Source organism: Prosopis cineraria, unplaced genomic scaffold (assembly GCF_029017545.1).
Source record: "Prosopis cineraria cultivar Desert tree isolate PC_DT_omini unplaced genomic scaffold, ASM2901754v1 PC407, whole genome shotgun sequence".
Taxonomy (NCBI): domain Eukaryota; kingdom Viridiplantae; phylum Streptophyta; class Magnoliopsida; order Fabales; family Fabaceae; genus Prosopis; species Prosopis cineraria.
The window spans coordinates 1-22526 of record NW_026555732.1 but is presented as its reverse complement, the minus strand read 5'-3'; the positions used below and the strand labels follow the sequence as shown (position 1 = coordinate 22526).

The 22526-nt window shown below is 29.8% G+C and overlaps 2 protein-coding genes across 2 annotated transcripts; one reads left to right on the top strand and one right to left on the bottom strand.

Annotated features, from left to right (window-relative positions):
- The first annotated feature begins 2813 nt into the window (after nt 1–2813).
- LOC129296965 (ethylene-responsive transcription factor ERF096-like) lies at nt 2814–3771 on the top strand. The gene has a single exon (XM_054935373.1). It carries the CDS (start codon nt 3182–3184, stop codon nt 3593–3595), a length of 414 nt encoding a protein of 137 aa, XP_054791348.1. The 5' UTR covers nt 2814–3181; the 3' UTR covers nt 3596–3771.
- A 10150-nt stretch (nt 3772–13921) lies between these two features.
- LOC129296964 (ethylene-responsive transcription factor ERF098-like) lies at nt 13922–14865 on the bottom strand. The gene has a single exon (XM_054935372.1). It carries the CDS (start codon nt 14571–14573, stop codon nt 14139–14141), a length of 435 nt encoding a protein of 144 aa, XP_054791347.1. The 5' UTR covers nt 14574–14865; the 3' UTR covers nt 13922–14138.
- Nucleotides 14866–22526: the final 7661 nt, after the last annotated feature.

The window sequence follows — 22526 nt, the reverse complement described above, 5'->3', positions numbered from 1 at the left end:
TATAATCAATTATAAAAATAATTAATTAAATAATTAATTTTAATCATAATTGATTATGTTATAACATAATTTATTTGGATATAATTTTTTAAAATTAATTTTAATAGAATTACAAATATTTGAATAATTTATTTAGAATTAATTTTAACTATATAAAATATCACAAAGGACATTACTTTTTAAAATAAATTATTAATAAATTTGTATCTAATATTATTAAATTTATTAAATTTTATTTAAAAAATGAAATATATTATTTAAATTATATATCTAATTAATTATAAAAATTTAAATTTTATCGATATTAACAATTTTAATTTACATAAATAAATAACTCAATATATCTTAATTCATATAAATTTAATAAAAGAAAAAAATTTAATTCTTAAATATCAAATATTAATTTTACAATAACTAAGGGGAATGATAATATATAAGTTAATCTTTAATGACATCACAAATATGAGCCATATCTAACAAAGATATTAAGTACTGCCAAGAAATTTTGGCAATATAAAAAATGTAATAATATAACAAATGACACAAAATACTTTTGTCTCCCAAAACCTTTACAATAATCTTTGTAATAACCTTTCATTTTAAATTAAATTAAATTAATTTTTCTCTATAAATTAATATTTTATTTAAATTAATTTTATAACAAGTGAAGGATGGTGGTTGATAGGAATTTATGTTATTAATTTTTTTAAGGATCTAAAATTTAAATTTTTACTAAAAAAAAAAAGAAAAAAGGGAGTTTGGTTTTATTTTTATTAAATTTTATGTTTTGTTTATAATTTTTTCTTAGACTTTTTTTATAATTGTTTTCAATACTTTTTGATCAGAATTTTTGCAGAAGCTCATAAATACAGCTTAAGAAAAAAAAATCGATTTTTCGCAACAATCGATTAACTGAAAAAAGTGATGTTTGGGTATTTTTTTTATTAATTAATTTTTTAATTAAAAAATCGATTATTTTTTTAATCCAATCAGGCACTTCGTCCAGATAAGTCTACAATTCATCTCCGTTCGGAAGGTTTTTAGATCTATTAAAAAAAGGGGGCGATTGCAGTATTATTCTCTTTGACTTTGCAAATCCCACGGCAAAGACGGAAAAATGATAGTGTTCTGTCATTTTCTAATGACAGGAGACTTTCTTATTAATAGGTTAAAAAGTATTTTTACCGATAGAATTCTTTTGTATAATCTTTTTCATGACCTTTTTTGCCTGCAAAATTCAGTGAATCATCAATCACCAATATATGTTGTGTTACCAAAAGGTCCTGTCAACTTTTAATTTATTAACAATTGACATCTTTGTCTTGACTTGCATTTCTTTCGAAAAAAATCAAGCCTCGCTTCGCTGGCAAGAAAGATGTATTTAATATTAGAATAGATGCTAATATCTTTAATTAAGAATAGTATTGAAATATGTTGATAATTTTTGAAAAAAAAAATTAAAAATCGTTAACCAATTACAATATCTTTTCTTAAATTGTCTGATTCAATAAAGATGCCTTATTTTATAAACTTGTTTCATAAGCTTATGTTTCCTGTATCCGAACGCACATAAGAGCAAAATGAATCAAAACTACTTGTATAGTTTTTCTAAACCAACACGTTAAGGTAATAAAAATTTACCCCTAATTAAATCCATGTATAAGTTAAAATAACCATAATCATACTTCTCAATCCCACATCTGAGCGGAAACTCACTTGTTGTATTGTGGTGCGCAAACGCAGAGAAGTTCATATTCACATCTAACAATCTTTTTAGCAAATTACTTCATACTTCAGTCTTATATTAATTAATTGTTATTAATGTTTATACATGTTAGGAATGGGTAACAACTAAACTGAAAACGGGGAGAAAAAATGGGTAAATATAGTGAAAGAATGTCATATTTTAATTCAAAAACTCATGTATTAATTAATTATTAAGCTTGATTTTATTTAATGTGTGGAGCTTTTTACGTTTACTCAAGCCCATAAACTTGAACAACTGAACAGTAGCTGTAAAATTTGTTGGGTAGATTAGATTTGGCTAGTTGTCGCATAAATTTTTTACACGCACATACCAGCGACTTGTACGCCCCCCCCCCCCCTACAAGCACAGATATTCAAATCTCATTAGTTATTACGAGTTATGACTATGTCCACTAGCATTGTATTTTATTACATAGTTCTAGTTTTACAGCGGACGTTCTGGTTGCTTCTAGAGGAACTGGATTGATCACCCGTCTTCATGAACGCACACTGTCTTCTCTCTGCTTTCTCCTTCAACCCTAAAATTTTTGGCTTAAATATCCTTTTTTTCCTGCTTTGGGTCAGTACGCTGCCTTTTTCTAATAACTCATGGAATCTGGTTCGGATCTCTAGAAGCAGTACTGATCCTCTGTAAATTCGGCCCCTGACGAATAAACTTAAAGGGTGAAACAAGCTAGCTAGATTTGGGTTAGAGTAAGAAATTGTGGAACCAACATCCTTCATTTTTGGCCCAATGGCTGAAAAGAAGATTTTCCATTCTAGTTTCCCCAAATTCTTACATCAAAGTCTTATCACAGCAAGGAAAACCATCGTTGAAGACATGATAAAGTGAATGCATTGGAAAATTAGCCGCGTTTCCTAAATTAACAAGGCAGTGAAGATAATCGGTATTCGATAAGATTCCACAACGTAAGTAACCCACTTTCGCGTTGGGGGAATAATCAGAATACTTCACGTGATCGACATGTTTAACCTTTAAAAAAACGATGATTCAATTTCGTTGATTGATTGATTTTTTGTCTCGTAATTAATTACATGCTCTCGCTGGGCCATGGATTGGATAGAATTCCATTTGTTTGCAAGTGAGTTTCATGCATGAGTGAAGCCGGATTGAAAAATCTGTCAAGATCGGACGCAAAAGCAAGGCAAGGAAATGAGCTGAAAAGAGGAAACCTCCAGTACAGAGCCATCATCGCTTGACCATCCAGATACAATGGACATGCAACCTTTCAAGGTGCTGCCTTAAGCTTCTCTTCCACACGTGCAAAAAGACATTCCTTTCCTCGTCGCTCACGTGCCTGATTCTCTTTGTTACTCGATCGGGCCCCCATTTTTTCAAACCATATCTATATAATCTTAATATCTGAAAACCATGCATGCAATAAGCAGACACAAGTAAATAACAAGGCCGGACATGGAGGCAGATGGGTCGGGATCTAGAAGGGCAAGTGATGCTGTCCGGTATCGGGGAGTGAGGCGGCGGCCGTGGGGGAAGTTCGCAGCGGAGATTCGGGACTCGGCGAGGCAGGGCCAGAGGGTGTGGCTGGGGACTTTCAACACGGCGGAGGATGCCGCCAGGGCCTACGACAGGGCCGCTTACGCCATGAGAGGCCCATTTGCCGTCCTCAACTTCCCGGATGAATACCCACTTTCGGCCGGCGGTGCCGATGCCGTGGCCGACTCCCGGTCCTCTGCTTCTTCCTCTTCTTCTCTTCCGCCGAGTAGTCATGCGCAGCATGGAAAACAAGTGTTCGAGTTTGAGTACTTGGATGACAAATTGCTGGAGGAGCTTCTTGATTTTGAAGAGACAAGGATGACGGGAAATTGATATATTTGATTTCGTAGAATTATGTCCATTTGTACCGAGCCAGAGTTCGGTTTGATTTTCAAATATTTTTCATTTTCCCTGAGATAGATTCCACTTCCGTCTGGCAAGATTGGAAGGCGATTCTTGCATATAACAAGCAATCGATATTTGATGCATGCGCTAATTATTATTAATGAATTAAGTTATTTATTTTTTACAGCCAGTGGTTTACTTCCTCAGTTCAAAATTATAAGGCTAACAAACCTCTCATTAATGTATTTTTGGGCGGTTAACAATGGTTTTAATTTTTTTCTCCCAATGGTTTAAGGTTTAAATGCAAATGATAGTGGGGTTTGTGAAGTAGGTTGTTAACTGTTAAGCGTTAGAGATTTTTTTTTTATTTTTGAATATGAACATGAAATATTCATTCAACAGAATGTGAAAACAAAACAGGATACAAAACAAACAAAAAGAAAAGCAAACCAACCACCCTTAATCAACTAACGGGTGGGGTATGTTAAGTGATACAGATTGCTATAGCGTACTGCGTACAGTAATACGGTCCTTTTCCTTCCTAAACAAGTATGTGTTCATTGGCAGTTTAAATTCCATAAAATTAAACAGAAAAGTTTTCATTTTTCGGATAAATTATTGGAGCAAAATGTGCATAAAACATATTATAATTTAATAACATGATATCATATATATATATATATATATATCATTTTCATACATAATTATATAATTATATTAGGGTTAAATGACAATTTTACCCTTAAATTATACATCTAAAAGCATTTAGGACCCAAAATACATTTTTAATGTTATATTTCTCTTCAACTTTTAAAAATAATGCATTATCGCCCCTACTATTAAAAAAACTTTAATCATTAGTTGATAAAAAGAATGTAAAAAAAAAGACCTAAAAATTATAAAAAGTAACCGAAAATTTATAGAAAATGAGTTTTGATCCTTTTCTATAATGTTTGAGGTCATTTTCAATTAACCAATAGTCAAAGATAACATTTGTTAATGGTAGAGATAATATCACTATTTACAAACTTAAAATATCACATAAAAAATGAGTTTAGGATTATAGACACTCATAAGCTAATAGTTTATAGACAAATTTACCATTTAACTCATTATATTATTTATATATTATATTATATTATATTATTAAAAAAATCGTACATCCTTGCACTTTGATTAAGGTAATTTGATGGAAGTAACTACTATAGATTCATTTATAAAATGTGATATACTAGTACCATACAATTATCTCTGGTCCAATATTGGTTGTTTAATTGCAGTAAGGTTGTAATTGCTAGATAAATTTTAGGAAAAATTGCATTCAGAGCCCTCATATGAGAAAAAATGAGAATAAGGGCCAAGAATAACATAAGATTTAGTGATTTACTTGCGTATACTAAACTTTTTGTTTTTCTGGACTCTCACCGTCATTTTTTTCATTTAGGGCCTTTAATATAAATTTTTTAAAATTTTAATTTGTTCATTAATTTTATTGAATGCCAAAATAAAAAATTTAAACATTCCTTATAAATTTAAAATATTAACTGCTATTTATGTAAAGTTTATTAACTTTAGAAAATAATTTATACACGTTTGTCAAAAATTAGTGCACCATTAAGGAGGGCCCGAGGGAGGAATTTGGAGGTGAGACTTTGGGTTCAGTGATGACTCACGTGATGCGGATTGATTATATTTGGAAAAGTGGCAGTCCAAATTTGAAATGGAAGTTTGCGTCCGCATTCAAGTCAAGGATTGCAGATTCGATTGCAGCCGGTATTAAGGAATTGCAAATGAAACTCAAAAAATTACTCATTCTCTCTCAAATTATATTATAAGGTCAATGAGTATTATAAATTTTAAATTATTATGTAAATAATATTTTAAATTTTAAATTTTTAAAATATATAAAAAAATTTCTCAACTTTTAAATTTTGAACATCTAAAACTTTTCGTTAAGTTAAAAAATGGTAGTTATTTTTAAAGGTCAAAATAAATGCAACATCAACATGCGACTAAGTTTAACAATTATATAAATAATAGTCATTTTTTTTTAAAATTAACAGTGAGGTTTTAGACACTCAAAATTTAAAAATTAATGAAAGTTTTTGCACATTTTAAGATTTTAAGATTCAAATATTATTTGAGCAATAATTTAAAATTTAAGATACTCATTAACTTTAAATTATAAAATATTTTTACATAAAATTGCGTATGTTAATATGTTAGTAAAATCACTTTATAATTTTATTTTTTTAAAGAAAAAATATAAACTTCTAAAGATGCACTTTATTTAATATTTTATTTATGAAATAATACTAAAGAAATTAAATATAACTGGAAGGATAATATTAAAAAAATATAATTAATAAATTTTATTTTTTTAAAAATATCTTATAATTTAGAATGTCAAATCCCTCCAAAAAATGTTTTATACTTTGATACTAAGGGAGTACATTTTTCAACAAAATATCAACTTAATCAATTACTCCTTCCCACCTTCAATAGGAAATCTTTTTTAAAAAATTTGTCCTTGATGTAAAATAAAAAATAAAGTTAGATTAATTATTTTTTATAATTTTATCACTTATTTATTTATCATGATTTAAATTTTTAAAAAATGCTTTATTATATTTATTAATGATAAAAATGATAAAATTGAAAAGTTACATAATTTTTAAATAAATTTAAGGATAAAACAAATCTTTCTCAATTTTTAATAAACAAGAAGTTGATTAAGTTTGTCTTATATAAAAACAAAAAAGAATGCTCATTATAATTCTATTTATAGTTCATTTCTTTTCAATACATTCCACTGAACACAAGAAAAAATTTAAAACTTATTAACCATGTCTTAAAATTTAATAAATTGGTACTTTACCTTTATTAAATGTATGTAATTTAATAACATGTTTCTTTTACCAATATTTAATGTGGAGTAAAATAAGAAATGTGTGAAAAAATGTAATGTCATGACTTATAAATACAACAAAAAAAAATATTCTCTCCCTCCTTTATAAACAATCACCACAACAAAAATATTTATATGGAGATTCTAATTATAATTATTTTGGATGCAAGCATGGAGTTGAATAGAATTTTGAATCCTGAATTTTACCAACACTAAACAGGTCACGTAATGGAGACTAGTTGAGGTGGTAAAAGAGACCATTTCAAACGGACTGAAATGAGAATTGAATTTGAATCTAATTAATTACTATGCTCTCAACGAAATAGTGTAGAGGATGCAATCTATATAGATATACTTTTGGATCCTTCATCGGCACCTAAATTTACTAATTACTAATTAAATTACAAAAGTTAATTAAGTTTAAGGAGCTGGATTTTTAGCTTCCTAACGATATTATATATGAATTTCAGTTGTAATACGAATAAAAACCCCAATATACCCTGCCTTGAGTCTCAAGAATTTGACAATTTGACGGTATAATATCGATCTTGAATTAGAACAATTTGATTCCGCCAATCAATTAATAACAGCTTTGACTTTGTTCTTTCTCTTGCAAGGGAGGCTGCATTCATCACCCCTCGCCCAAATTCCAAATCTCTTTGATCACTTTCCAACGCTGGTAAATTAATTACTTTTTTCCGTTTTTGACAACTAAAAATTTCGAGTGGACGAGTCCCAAAAACTGATTATTAGTTGAGAGGAATTATTTTCCTGTTTAAAAATGCACACATTTTGATATATATATATATATACACACACACACACACACTCCTTTTATCCTTATATATAAGAGGTTTTTTAGAATTTTTTTTATTCCTAAATATAAAAAATTATTAGTATATTTTTTAATGAATGAACTATTATACTCTTATTAAATTGAAAAGGAAAAAAGATAAATACTCTTATTAATTTATTTTAAAAAAAGATTCATTTTTTATTGACAATAATGAGGGGTAAAATTGAAAAGTTGATGTACTTTTAATTAAATAATTAACTTTTATTGATTTACGTGATTTAATTAAAAATATTTTATATATAAAATCAAAAGAAATATATATAGATAATAGAATTTAAAGACACAACCTCGTGGATGACTTGAGATATAAGTCAAATATTTATTGGCAAAATGGTTAATTTCAACTCATCAACGTTTGATATATTTTACTTTTTTTTAATAGAAGTTGCAAATACAATTCTTACCAAATTTTAAGATACTTATGTGTCTATGTGATATGTAAGAATCAAGCAACAATTTAATAATGTAATATACAATTATGAAACAATTTTGCCAATCATATTTAAATATATAAATTTAACACACACACACCCCATCCATTAATAAACTACACGTGTAATCAACTTGACAGTGGAGTCAAGTTCCATATTGGCTTGTCAATGATCTGTTTTTAACTTTCACTATAAAAGTAAAAGACAGTCTTCTTCAATAGTTCAAAGCGTTTGTTCTTTGGAGAAAAAAGTGTTTACAATAATCAGAACAAAAGACTTGTCAAAAGCCGCGAGGGGTGCATGTGTTTCACCAGCAAATTTGTCTTTACACAATTATCGTTTTTAAGTTTTGCATTGTTTGGTCAAAGTTCTGGTCAGAAATGATCATTAGATCATTCAGGAAAGCGATCGGGTGTGGATAGAATTTTCTCAAATGACGGTCTTTTTCCAACACCTGTAATAATTACGTCCAGCAATTAATTATTATAAAATTAACAATTCTTGACTACTTTGGACAACTATGAAATGATTCCGGAGTAGTAAAAATCAAATGGCTGAACGACTTAATAATGTGTATCATTAAGCAAAACTCCAATAGCATAAGAAGCTGATCCTGCACACAGCGATATACGATCAACAACACGATGTGCGTATCATGACATGCAAGACAGAACCGAGAGGTTAGAAAGAAAAACCGAACACTTAACACCGTAAAGTTGAAATTAATATGCATTAATTAATGCCGGTTTCTCCAAATTCAACGGGTTATGGTAATACTTTGGGAACTTAATCATTGATATAAATGTGATGTTTTTACGAAAGCAAATTCATCATGGTTGATGCGTCAAGTTTCATTAAGATTGGATATTGTTTGGATCAAACCTAAATTTAATCAATATGAAACTTTTTAAATCGATTTAAGTCCATTCACATATAAACAACGTAATAAATCTAAGTTTGATGTAACTGAAAATCTATCAATTTATGACTAACGGGAACGAGCCAAAAGCTTTTTGGGCCGGGTAATTAAGGATGTTAGGTTCGATTATTTAACATACATATGACAACAATTATTTCTTAACTGTAACGATAATATGCTTTCTTGTATTTAAAGCTAAAATTTACAAGTGGATCGATGCTCTTGTTGTTGACCCTTATTTAGGCTAATGGGATCCTAATGCCCATGACCACTTGACCTTTTTGTAAGTCGATGACCTTGCAAATTGCAATGCAATCCTAAAATGGGAAACTATATATATATATATATATATATATATATGTATACATGAGTCCCTCCAATTTGATCTTCAACACCTTTTTTATTTTTTCATTTGAGCCCATAATGGAGAATCATATCTGAAAGTGAAAAATAGAAACTTAGATATAGATTCCCCATTTACGGTTTAAGTAGTAGTTTATGATATATAAGTTGAATTCTCATCGAGAACAGTTTTTAACTGGAAAAATGCAAAATAGAAACTGATCAGATATAGATTCTCATTTTGGTGTCATCAGTTTCGGAACTTTTTGTGTTCTTGAATTTATAATTTTATATGCTGCGATCTTTTATAGAACTCTTAATTTCTAAAAATTTGACTAGGTGGATCACGGGTAATTATATGAAACATTCAGAAATGAGTTTTTCTATTAACTGTTTTATAAACAATACGATTTCTTATAAATTTCATAATTTATATGTTAATGTGTTTCATTATAAAAAAATTACTGTTAAAAACGACGAATGCTATTTGTTTCGAACAAAGATGAAGATCTACAATGAAGAACTACTTTAAAGCTCAGTTTAAAATATTAATTAACTATAAAGCTAATAGAATGGAAACTGTAGCGACTAGCGACCGTTCATCATCATCATCATCTTTTATGACGAAAAAAGAGGAAAGAACCTCTAGTTAAGAATATTAAGCATGCAAGCTTTTGAAAATTTGTCTTTGGAATCAATGGATTGAATATATGGTTCTGAACCCACTAGTGTAAAAGGAGAAAAATACTTTTCCTAATCTCGTTTATATCGGATCTCAAATTTATCATATATATATATATATATATGATATGCACTTTTCTTCAAATAATACCATGCCAGAAATCTAGAATAATAATTGACAATATCCAGAATACTTAAATAATGAAATGTCATGAAAAATTGTCTATACACACACGTACGCTCATGTACAAATTGTCAAACACACACACACACTACATACATGCTCAAAGTTACAAGCTCTAACTGGAAAATTCTTTGGTTTCTGTTGACTTTCAATAAGAGAGCATAATTCCAAATGATATATAATATATACAAGCACTTTGGAGTACATCATATTTATTCCTTGTCGATCAAAAATTTCAAATTTATTCATTCACTTAAAGGAGATCAGATCCAGTCAAAAGAAGAAAAGAAAACCTAAATAGGAAGAAGTTCGAAAATGCTCTTAAACAGTTCTTTAAAAAATTAAAGTTTATGATGACAGGCTAGTAATTACTTAAATTCATGTACGCTTCAAGACCGATAATTTTTGTTGGCAACGTTTGCAAATATCTTAATGAGAGCGATCAGTTTCAAGACAAATATATTTGCTGGGAGATGGGAGCCACCGCTAGATAATGGGAGTAGAGAACAAATAGATGAAAAACAATGTAAGGACCACACGTTTGGATTTTTCTCCTCTAGTGTATATATATCATAGCTTTAACTTCATTTGATGTGAGATTATCTACATTGATTTAAATTTACTCATGCTTAAATAACTTAATAAATCTCCCTTTAAAGTGTAAGTTCATAGAGCTTCTCATATCAAAGACATCACAAAACACCAAATACTTGCTCTTATGCATTTTTAAATTTCAAACTATGTGGCATACTCTAGTTCTCATGCACTTGTTAGGAATTAAGAATGACTGCCCAAAAATGGGGGTGGAGAACAAATGAGTAAGAATAGTAAAAAGACATCAAATACTAACTCAAAAACTCAAGACTTAAACTTATGGATTATTTTTTTATTTTATATTAGCTACTAGTCCAGCTTGATCCTCCTTTGAGTAAGTATCTAGAAGTTCCTTGTATTAAAGAAGCCACAATTGTTATTTATGCTTAATTTTCTCACTATCCATAGACCTTATCAGTGACGTCACATCTTAATTTAAAACTTTAAAATTTAAGTTTATGTGTCATTTTCTTTGTTTTATATTAATTATTAAATTTATTCAACGTGAGACTTTTCACATCAACTTAAATTCATTCACTTAGACATTTTAACAATCTTCCTCTCAAGTGTAAGCCCAAAACTTCTTATACTAAAGATATCAAAATTGTTAGTCATGCTTAATTTTCTCACAACCCATAGACTTAATTTGTTAATCACACACACATTCTACACCACTGCTGTATTCTTTCTCTTTTACTGTTTTATATACAAACACATGTGCGGGTGTAATGATTCATTTTAATTTTCGATAGGAAATTTTACATTACGAACCTAGTAAATATGCATTAACTAGGATTGTGCAAAAGTTCTTCAATCCGATTTGACTTAGTCCAACCCGATATAGTCCTGTCTTGTTCGGTCCGTATAACACTGGTCCTTCAAAATTAAAAAAACTGAAAAGATTAGACTATTTTTTCAAGTTAGATAACAAGAGATTAGACATCTGGATTACTTGCTCTAATACGATCCTATTAATTTATTTAATATAATTATAATTAATTTATTTTTAACTAATGTTTCAAGTGTAATTGACGCTAAGGAAATGATTTCATGAAAATTTGTTGAATTTGTTTTTAAATTGTTATTGTAATGTAGTGTTAAAGTTATAAATTTAAATCATTTAAACGATAACTGAGATATTTTTTCTTTGTTATTGGAAATTATTATGAATTAACTAGTAAATATGCATTACCTAGGATTGTGCAAAAGTTCTTCAATCCGATTTGACTTAGTCCAACCCGATATAGTCCTGTCTTGTTCGGTCCGTATAACACTGGTCCTTCAAAATTAAAAAAACTGAAAAGATTAGACTATTTTTTCAAGTTAGACTAACAAGAGATTGGACATCTGAATTACTTGCTCTAATCCGATCCTATTAATTTATTTAATATAATTATAATTAATTTATTTTTAACTAATGTTTCAAGTGTAATTGACGCTAAGGAAATGATTTCATGAAAATTTGTTGAATTTGTTTTTAAATTGTTATTGTAATGTAGTGTTAAAGTTATAAATTTAAATCATTTGAACGATAACTGAGATATTTTTTCTTTGTTATTGGAAATTATTATGAATTTATTATGATTATAAGTATTTTTAATATTTTAATTGAACTTACTAGGTTGAAATGGATTATTGTGTCTCATAGAAAAAAAAATAACTAAGTGAGTACTGGACTAGTAGGATTAGTTTTTCAGTTTTATAGACCAAATTTGGTCCTATTAATTTTTGAGTTATTATTGGACAAGATCGGACTACGGCTTGTCTAATCCAGTCCTTTCCATAAAAAAAACTAAATTTCAGCTTTAGATTGAAGGTCAATATCGTCTAGTCCTTTATGCAGTTTTAGTATTAACTTGGCGAGGAAGAAGATTGTAAAACACACACATATGCTCATTCACAGTATTTTTCATTTCTGGCTCGTTGTCAAAGCATTTTAAGAATAAGTATCGATAGCATCATAGATATATCATAAATTCATATTTTGAACTGTGTAATCAAATGAGGGAAGGTGTGAAGCCTCTAAGTTATTAATTAGGACATTATATTGGGGATCATCTATCTATAAAATAAGATTTGCTCTCCAGCTGTCCACGATTTAATGGGGACCAATATCCGATGCACTGTAGTAGGATATATAGCTGAAACAGCAGTCATTTAACCAATAAAATGTTTAAATATATCTTTATATAGAAGTTGTAAGAAAGTTAGCCAAAAGCATGGCTCATCGTAATCTATCCTTTGTAAATAAACAGGGCCCACTTTGGTTATCAATATCAATACTATAAAATGAAACTCACCCTAAGATTTATATTCATGAGTTATAAAATAGTATGATTTATTTTAAATTTTATATAAATACTCTCATTTAATCTCCTCTTACCATATCATATATTTAAGAAAGGTAAGGAGAAATAAAAGTAATAAAACAAAAGGAAGAAGAAGAGGTGATAAATAAAGATATATAATCGTAGTTATTGAGACAGTTATGAAATAATTATATAAATAATAATTATTATTATTATTTTGACTGAGTACATGTATCTTTTTATGTTAGATAGGCAGTTTTGTTTAACATGATTGAACATTAAATATGAGTATTTCTTTTAACTATTAATAGAAATTCAAATTTTAGTTTGCATATATATGGTTCAACTCTTTAATTAAATTATCTTAAAAAAGCCAATGACCCTTTGGTCTAGTGGCACTTTTCACATCCTCTTGATAGCAAGATATTCTAGGATCAAACCCTCGTGTGATTAAAGGATGAAAACTGTGTATATGCGAAATGCATATAGATAAGTGAGGAGACAGACTCAAGTTTGAGTCATTTTCTTATTATATATTAGTTATTAAATTTAATTTTATTTAATATATAACTTTTAACATTGGTTTAAATCCAATCACACAGCCACATTTAGACAAACTAACAACTTCAACCATTATCACTATAATCAACCATAGCAAGTTGAGTTATAATTAAGTATAAGCAATGCATATGGCTTCGTGTCTAGTTAAACATAACATTGCAGATGTTATATATGATGGCGATAATTAATTAGAAGAAGGAAATTTCACCCCTCCAAAATAGAAAAGGGAAAGCGTTCGAACAAAATGTTCGTATCCCATTGTTGAGTATGTTTCCTTCCTTCAGAACTGAATGGTGTTTCATTCAATTTATCCGTATTTGATATTCAAGTTTCCGAATCCCTGCGTAGACTCTTTCATTCGTGTCTGACAGCCTTATTCAAAAATCAAAGATAAGGAACCTACTGATATGCATACGAAATGCCAATTAACAATGCAATACGGTTCTATACACAGAAATACAACAATTATTACTATCAAGTTAATAATAATATCCCATATTGGAGTGGCCCACTAGGGCTAGGGGCGAAAATGAAAGTAGATTTCTGATGGACAATTGAAGATGAACTTAAAAAACATGTATTGCGAAGCTGTAAACATTAGTAAATTCTGACGGTTCAAACAGATACAAAACAGCATGACAAGACTATATATCTGGTCCAATTATTATAGTACTAATCGTTACTGCCAGAAAAGGACGGGAGAGAGAATTGAAAAGGAAAGGGTAATAGAGGGCTGATGAACAGAATCAATCTCGCATCCTTTTCTTTTTCTCCTCTTCTGGCTCCAGCAGGTCTTCCAGCACCTGATTATCCAAATACTCAAACTCGAAAACTTGTTTCCTCAGGGAACCAGATGACGATGAGCTGGCACTTCCATGAGCGTGAGAAGACGGAGGAGGAAGAGGAGGAGGCATAAAGGGAGAGTATGGTGGGGGCCTCAGCAGAGAATAATACTCGTTAGGGAAATTAAGGATTGCAAGATGACCTCTCATGTCGAAGGCAGCCCTATCGTAGGCTCTGGCTGCTTCTTCCGCCGTATCAAACGTCCCCAGCCACAGCCTCGCCCCTTGTTTCGATGGGTCCCTTATCTCCGCCGCGTACTTCCCCCACGGCCGCCTCCGGACGCCCCGGTACCGAGTCTCATCCTTTGCCTTCTCCTGCTTCCCCTTGTGCCGGTCCATGCTTGTGTTCTGATCTTCACCTATCAAGTATTTGGGGTTGTGATCTCACAAAATTTGAACGCTTGTATATATAGATATATAGCCCATATGTGATACATGTGGAAGATATTTGGAATGCCAGGGAAAGAGTGCGATCACTAGTCACCGCCGATGTTCTTATTATAGATCTGATTCTTCGATTGTGTCTATGTTTTTTTTTTTACACGAATTATACGACAACAAGCAACTATATACACCCCCCCGGGGGGGGGTAAATCTTTTTATCGATCTAGCAACTTGGCAAAGTCTCTTGTTTTTGTTCCTTTTTTCACGTGAATTATTCCATGGAGTGCAAGAATCGTTCATATATTTTTCTGACGCTTCATGTATATAGTTTGTGCCACTAACAACATTGAAATTCTGTTCATTTTCTGAGCTCAATATGTATGTATGTATGTATGTATGTATGTGCCAGTATATTTAGATTGAACTGAACCCGCAGACTAGTTTTAATATTTACACCTTTAACTTTTTGCCAACTTAAAGGGACGGGTATGCAAGTGGGTGATAAGCAATGGACACATTATATTTTGACTTAAAACATCATGACTTGAGTTTATCAATTGTCTTTCAACAATATATATATATATATATATATATTAGATACCTGTTAAGACTCCGGTTCACTTATACTTAGACATTTTAAAAAAATATATATGAGAAAGATCTCTTGGTTGGAATGTCAGAGCCAAGGGTCCATTATCAAATTTGAAAGTTCATAAATCATAATAACATTGACAAATAGTATTTCAAATTAAATTAAAGTAAACATTTTGCATTTTTTTTCAATAAAACACATATTACTTCTGTAGCTTGATAGTGTCGTTTCAAACATAGCTAATTGAAAATGAGTTTAATCTTACACGTTTTGTTTTTTAGAAAATGATCCAATTTTTCTCTCCTGTCCTCTAGTATGGGCTCCACGATCCATGAACAAATCATATGACTTGGCATTAATTTTATATGATATTTTCCATTCATGTGAAAATGATCCTGATCACTTTTAGAGTCTTGATTTTATTTCCATTAAAATGACTATGCTTTTTAATTTTATTTATACTAAACTGTGTCAACTATATGAAGGCATCTCTGTCCATTTTCTTTGTTTTTTAAACTTCATCAGTCCTTCCCTGCAATTTTAAAATTATTATTGTCTTTTATGATCATTAATTTGCAGCACCGGGTATTAATATCTATGCAGAGAATTATAAACACTCCTTCCATTTCTATATATAACAAAAACCGACATTTTTTATTTTGTTTTTTTATAAGCAAAATCACATATCTCAATAAATATTTATTATAATTTTTTAAATTATTCTTCATAAACTCATAATTTTCATTCACAATAAACAATTAATTAGACTTATTTTGATTAAACAGAAGGGCATATTAATTCAATTTTTTTATTTTTAAATATAATTATTATAATCAAGTAATCTTCTTAAACTGTATGATACTATTTTTCTCTTATATTTCAATTGTGGATAAGATATTTAATTCCAAATGTACACATCATGTCTCTATATATAACATATTTTTAATTAAATATCATATATTAATAAAAATTATTATTTAATTGAAAACACATAAAATCGTATCTCCTAATAATATAATGTCACAATGTCATGGTGGTGGATCAAAATATACAATTAATATCTCTTCCTTTTTCAAAACAATAAGTGTGAAATTGTTCAATTACTTAAAAAATATTATGACATCCCTTTAAATTTAAGAACAAAATAAATTTTTAAAAAATATTCTATATATAGGGAATGAGGGAGTAACTCTTATTGTGTTCAGGATTTTTGCTTGCAATATTTGTAACACAAATTTTTTAAAAAAATTATTAGAGACTGAATTGTTATTAAGTCAGCATTTTAAAACCTAACAGAGTCAGTCTCCTATTAAAAAAGCATGCGCAATGCAGTGCAAGGGGATATGATTTCACACTTGTTATCATTTTAATTAAAATGCTATTCCCCTTACTAATTTGGGCTGGTCTTTGACTTTATGTCATGATCAATGTCATGGACTTCTCGTCCTTGGCAGCAAAAGTGGGATCACAAATTAATAATTAGCAGAAAGGGTTTGGATTTTGGAATGTTGCGTCGGCTATTAATCCCCAATTCCACGTTATTGCCCACCGCTTCACTATTTCAAACCAAGTCTAGTCTTTTGGCCTTTTTTTACAACCCCAATTGCAAATATGACCAGACAAAATAATTTTAATAGAAAACAATTCTTTTTTTTTTTTGGGGCAAAGTATAAAGAATAAACTCCACCAACTGTAAATAATATCTCACATTGAGGTGCTGAGAGCAATGAGCAGACATTTGCCAACTAAATTATTATATATACACAAGAGTTGGAGTTTGAACTCTCAATTATTTATTTAAGTAATAAAAACTTTTACTATTCACACCAACTTTAATTGGTTATAATATAACTTGATCATCATCTTATAAGTAAGTCCTCAAATTTAAGGTAGGATTTGCACCCACGTTTTTTGAAGTATGGAATAAATTCTTACTAGCTTAGTAAGGAAATTAAACGTGATAGTTAAGAAGATATAAGTAATCACGCATATACTTCATATTTTTTAATGGGAAAATTACATCCAATTCTTTTTCAAAAAAAAATCTCAAATAAAGACCAACAATAAATTTCATTCGAGAAAAAATAAGTCATATTTCATTTTAACAATAATCCGTTCTCTATTAGTCCTTATTTATGATTAATTTTTTTAGGAGGGTGCGAAATGTGATTTTCCCTTTTTTAATTAAATCAGAACTAAATATCATCGTCATGTATACTTTAATGTAAATTCTAAAATTTGATAACATAATCATTAACGCGGTGAGAGCTTATTTCTTTGCTTGCTCTGTTTTACTTTCAGCTGACTTTCGGTCTTTAAGATGAATGTTTTATGAGAAAATCACTTATATATTGGACTTGAATGAGGTTGAGCATAAAAGTGATGGTGCTGTGCCTAATATTTTAAGGAATTACGTGTGGTCCATGATTTGAAGTTTCTGAAGAAATATTAGTCTATCAGTTCAGGTAGCGTCCTCCTAAGTTTTGATTTCTTCTCTTAAAAATTTGCTTATCAAAGGGATCAGATCACTGACCCTAACTTAACTTGATTCTGCAAGATTAATTTGAGATCTTGAATTGAATAGTAGAATTCTGTGTTGAGATCATTCAAATCCTTCGACCACATAAATTCAAGAAACGACGAGAATTGAGAAAGAATCAAATCCTTAAGATTTGTCGTCTCTTGATATGAGGTGAATAAACGCACTAATTTTGCTGGAAGCTCGGATCAGGCTTTGATATCCGAGATTTTGTTCTACTCCTGCACCTTTTTTATCAATTTGATTCTTTTCACTAATATAGCATGAATCTCACTCTCTCAAAATTCGTCAGAACCTTTTTTTTTGGTAAAAAAAAAACAAAAGAAAAAGAAAGGAAGAATTACAACCAGGTTCCCACACAAATTAATTAACTACTGTAAAATTCATTGATAATTGAATTAAATTGCATTGTATTGTCAATGCAGTTTAGTTCAATTATCAATGGATCTTGTAGTAATTAATTTTTTGTATGAGACTTCAATGTAATTCTTGCAAAAAATATTGTTTTGAATATCATGTCCCTTTTCCTGGGAAAAAAAAAAAAGAGTCACGTATGATAAGTTCCAAAATTTGAAGAATAAAGAATTATTAAGAAATTAAATCAAAAAGAAAAAATGGACATTGATATTTTTCAGACAGACAAATATTCATATTTAAAGCATACTGTTACGAATGAAGAGCAACTATATATTGTCTATTGGAAACGAGGAAAGAGAGCATATAGGCAAAAATATTAGAAAAACATTATATTTAACTCAAAATCTCAAACTTTTAGATTTAAGTTTATAAGTCCTTATCTTTTTTATATATTAGTTATTAAGTTTAATTTTATACGATATGAGACTTTCTACATCAACTTAAGTCTACTCACACAACCTAACACATTGTTTAATTTGTTTTAATTTGGAAAACTGGTTTTTAATTTGACTATGATAGATAAATTCATGTGAGAAATTCTCTAAAGATGTTAATTACAATTTTTTAAAAAGCATGCTTTTATTAAACAAACCATTGAAAGTTGGCAATAAAGGAAAAACAAAATTACTAGCGAGGGTTGGGTTAAATAAAATGGACTAATTTCTTACAACGTGATAAATTATGGTTTGAATTTTTACTAAAAGAAGTACTCACATTTAGTACTCGATTATATCTCAAATAAAATTGTCTCTAATAAGAGAATACCTGTGAGTAATAAAAAAACAAAAAAAACAAAAAATTCTTTCAATGTTCAGAAATTATATAATACTAAGAGGAAAGAAAAGGAAAAAATAAGTAGAATGGCCTTCACTTAAACTATGAAGAATGATAAAGAAGAAGAAGAATGAATGAATGAATGAATCCTCTCTAAAGTTGAGAATGTATGAATTTTATGAAATTTATTTTTTTTAAGGAAGAGAGAAAAAATTTACATTTTATGAAAAATAAGAAAATAAAAAAGTACCAGAATTTGAAAATTCACAGAAATTTATGAAGACCAATTTTAGATGACTTTAATCCTTAGCTAAGAAAAACACCACGAAAGTAGCTAGCTTTCTTGTGAGAAAGGGAAAGGGATATATGTTCACGCGTATATGGTAGTTACTCGATCAGCCGATATCCAGCGGCGAAATAAGCACGGATTGTTATGAATTTGGCATCACCTTTATTATTCCATCAAAACCATGCATATAACCTTCTCTGTCAGACAATTATGCCTTAATGATTTGCATTTTTCCCATTAAAGACGTTCAATGCTGCTCCACCGCTGACTGGAATATTTCAGAATTCTGATGAGCTAGGCTACGTACGTACGTGTCCTTCTCAGGCTTGTCCTCCTAATTGACCCGTCACTTCCATCAAAGACTAAGCCGCCAAGGGATATTGATTTTTCAGACAACTTTTTATAAATTATTGTGGGATTTTCTACAATGGATGAATTATCTTTGAGGGCGGCATATATATGTCACATGTTGTGAACATAAGTATTAAAGATTCAATATGAGTTCGGCGATCATTAGGTCGTGCTCGCAAGTTTTGAAACATAAACGTGGAAAAAGGAATCTTCATTTTGTTGGGCTTCATTTCGTGTTACACGTATCACCCCTTGGAAATCAAAGCAAAGCTCTGCAGTCATATCATCGAGCTCATTGAGGGAGAGGATTGTGTATATCTTGACCCTTTATTACCTTTTTAAAAAAATTAAATAATAAGTGTGTAAATTTGATTAAGTCGGATGAATTTGGTTAACTCAGATGAAGTGAACACTATTGATGGGTCCTCATGCATGCACGCCCCCTGCCGGCCACCAGCTAGTGTTTCCTTCAGGAGGCATTGTGGGAATCATTGTTTTCTCATCATTCATACTATCCCATTTAATTAGTTGCTAACATCGCATCTATATATGTAGTATATATCATATCATGACTTTTTTTCTAATCACATTAACTGTTTTCAACGGGTGGCTTCTTTTCCTGCAATCTGACCACTCTCATTATAAAATAAAGCCAACACCAGTAGATCCTTTGTAAATGATCTATAAATAATGGAGAGAAAAGCCTATCACGCCCTCATATAGTCACTTAATTATTTTTATCTTTTTTGTATTTTTTTAAGACGCTTTTTTACTAGGCTTGATTGGATATATCGTTCTGTTTTAACTAAGGGTGAACAAAACCGAACCGAAATCAAAAATCGAACCGAATCGAATTGAATTTTATTTATGTGATTCGGTCTATTTGATTTTTCAGTTCGATTCGGTTTTCTTATTTTAAATATTTTGGTTAACCGGTTCGATTCGGTTAGTAAAATTTAAAATCGAATAGACCGAACCGACCGAATTATATATAATTATAAATTATAAATTATATTTAATTTATAAATTATTTTATTTATTTTCATTTTTATTTTAATAAAGAATAAAAAATAATAATATCACTTGAAACCCTATTTCGGTCAGTCACTCTCATTAGTAGGTGTTGTGATTGAATTATGAGACCATTATTTGATTATCGGTGTTTACTTGTGGTTGTTTATTTGATTATCCATGCCTTTATAATATTTAAGCTTTATGTCATATGGACATAATTAGAATGGGCTCATATTGAAAAAATGAATAGAAAAAAAGGCTCAATTTTGTAGTGTTGTTTGTTTTAATATTTAAAAAATGGGCCTAATTTCAATAGCCCAATATGAAATCAAAAAACCAAATTAATCAACCGAACTGAATTACTAAATTTCAGTTTGGTCCTTGTCCGGTTCGGTTCGATTCGGTTTTCTTTTTCATTTTAATGTTATTCGATTGATCGGTTCTGTATATTTTGGGATCAAATTGAACTGAACTGACTAATGCTTACCCCTAGTTTTAACACGTTATTATTGCTTAATTAAGCTAGTAGTCTAAGTCCAAATGCATAAATTGGCCATTTATAAGTCAATTAAGGCCCCTCTTATCATCAAAGAAGAAGAAAATGCAAAGATGCTTTGATGACCAACGTTTTCTTCCAACGTTATCATCAAGGTTTTTTGGTAAAATTACATACGGATATTGAAATTCTTTGCAGTATTTTTTTCCCTAATTGCACTGTAGTATTCATTTGCGGTTGATTAATTAGTTGCCAATCAAACTTGGGTTTGACAAGCAGAATTGATCCCTCCACCTGTCTTAGGTTTCTCACCACATCATTATTCACGTTGATTAATAGGGCGAATTATAAGTTTCCCGCATCCATGATATATCCTATCTTTTTACTTTCTAAATGTATAGTATAAGTGCCTGTCTCTGGTTTTCTGTTGGTTAAAACATCATTTAACTAAAATTAATTTAATAAAAATTAATTATTATAACAAAATTTATATTTGGATATGCTTTTAAAAAATTCAATTTGATAAACTAAAAGTTAATTAGATTACATATGATTAAAAGTACTTTTGAATATATTTTTATGAAAAAGGATATTGACTTTTATGATTTATAATTTTTATTATACAAGTAATATAATATATTAAAAGTATTTGAAAAACATATGAGATAAGTCTTTTAAAAAGATACTTAGTCATCCTATTTTCTTCTCTTTACAAAAAATTAAAATCAACTGCCTACTTTCTACACAAAATAAGTCTTTTATAATCAATCATATTCTGAAAGGATAATAAATTTGATTGTCTCTTGTAATTGCTAAAATGGTGTGAGCACAATCACAAGACATTCAACCACATTTCAAATGCACTTTGAGAGTGTACATTCGTCTCACATTTTTAATCCAATCAAACAACTTTTAACATTTAGAAAGTGATTTTAATTCATTTTTTACTATATGAGAAAGGTCCTTAGTGAATTAAGTTTGCTCTCTCTTGTAGTCGTGCCTGCTCTCATGGAAGAACTCTGTACTCGAAAAAGGCCATTAGGCAGATCATTAGAGGAACTCTCAGCGGACGACTGTTTGAAGAAAATGAAAAAAGAGGTTAAGGAAGATGCCATTATGTCTAATAAAATGAAAGATGCTGAAGCTTGTAACGAGAATACTTGCCCTTTTAAAGATGCACTGCTTGCAATGGAGACCTCAAAAGTTTACTTATACAAGGATTCTCTTCTTGGCTTCAAAGGAACTAAATTTAATGGTGTATTGTATGGAAGTTTAGACATGGAAGAAGATCCTTTAATCTTTAACTTACTAGACCAGTCGTGGGAAATACCTGAACCTTCTAAAGAGATCAAGAAATTAATGAATATTTACCTTGTGTCAATCCCTCATGAGGAATTTAATGAATGGTGCAGGTCATGGAATAATGGTTTAATCAT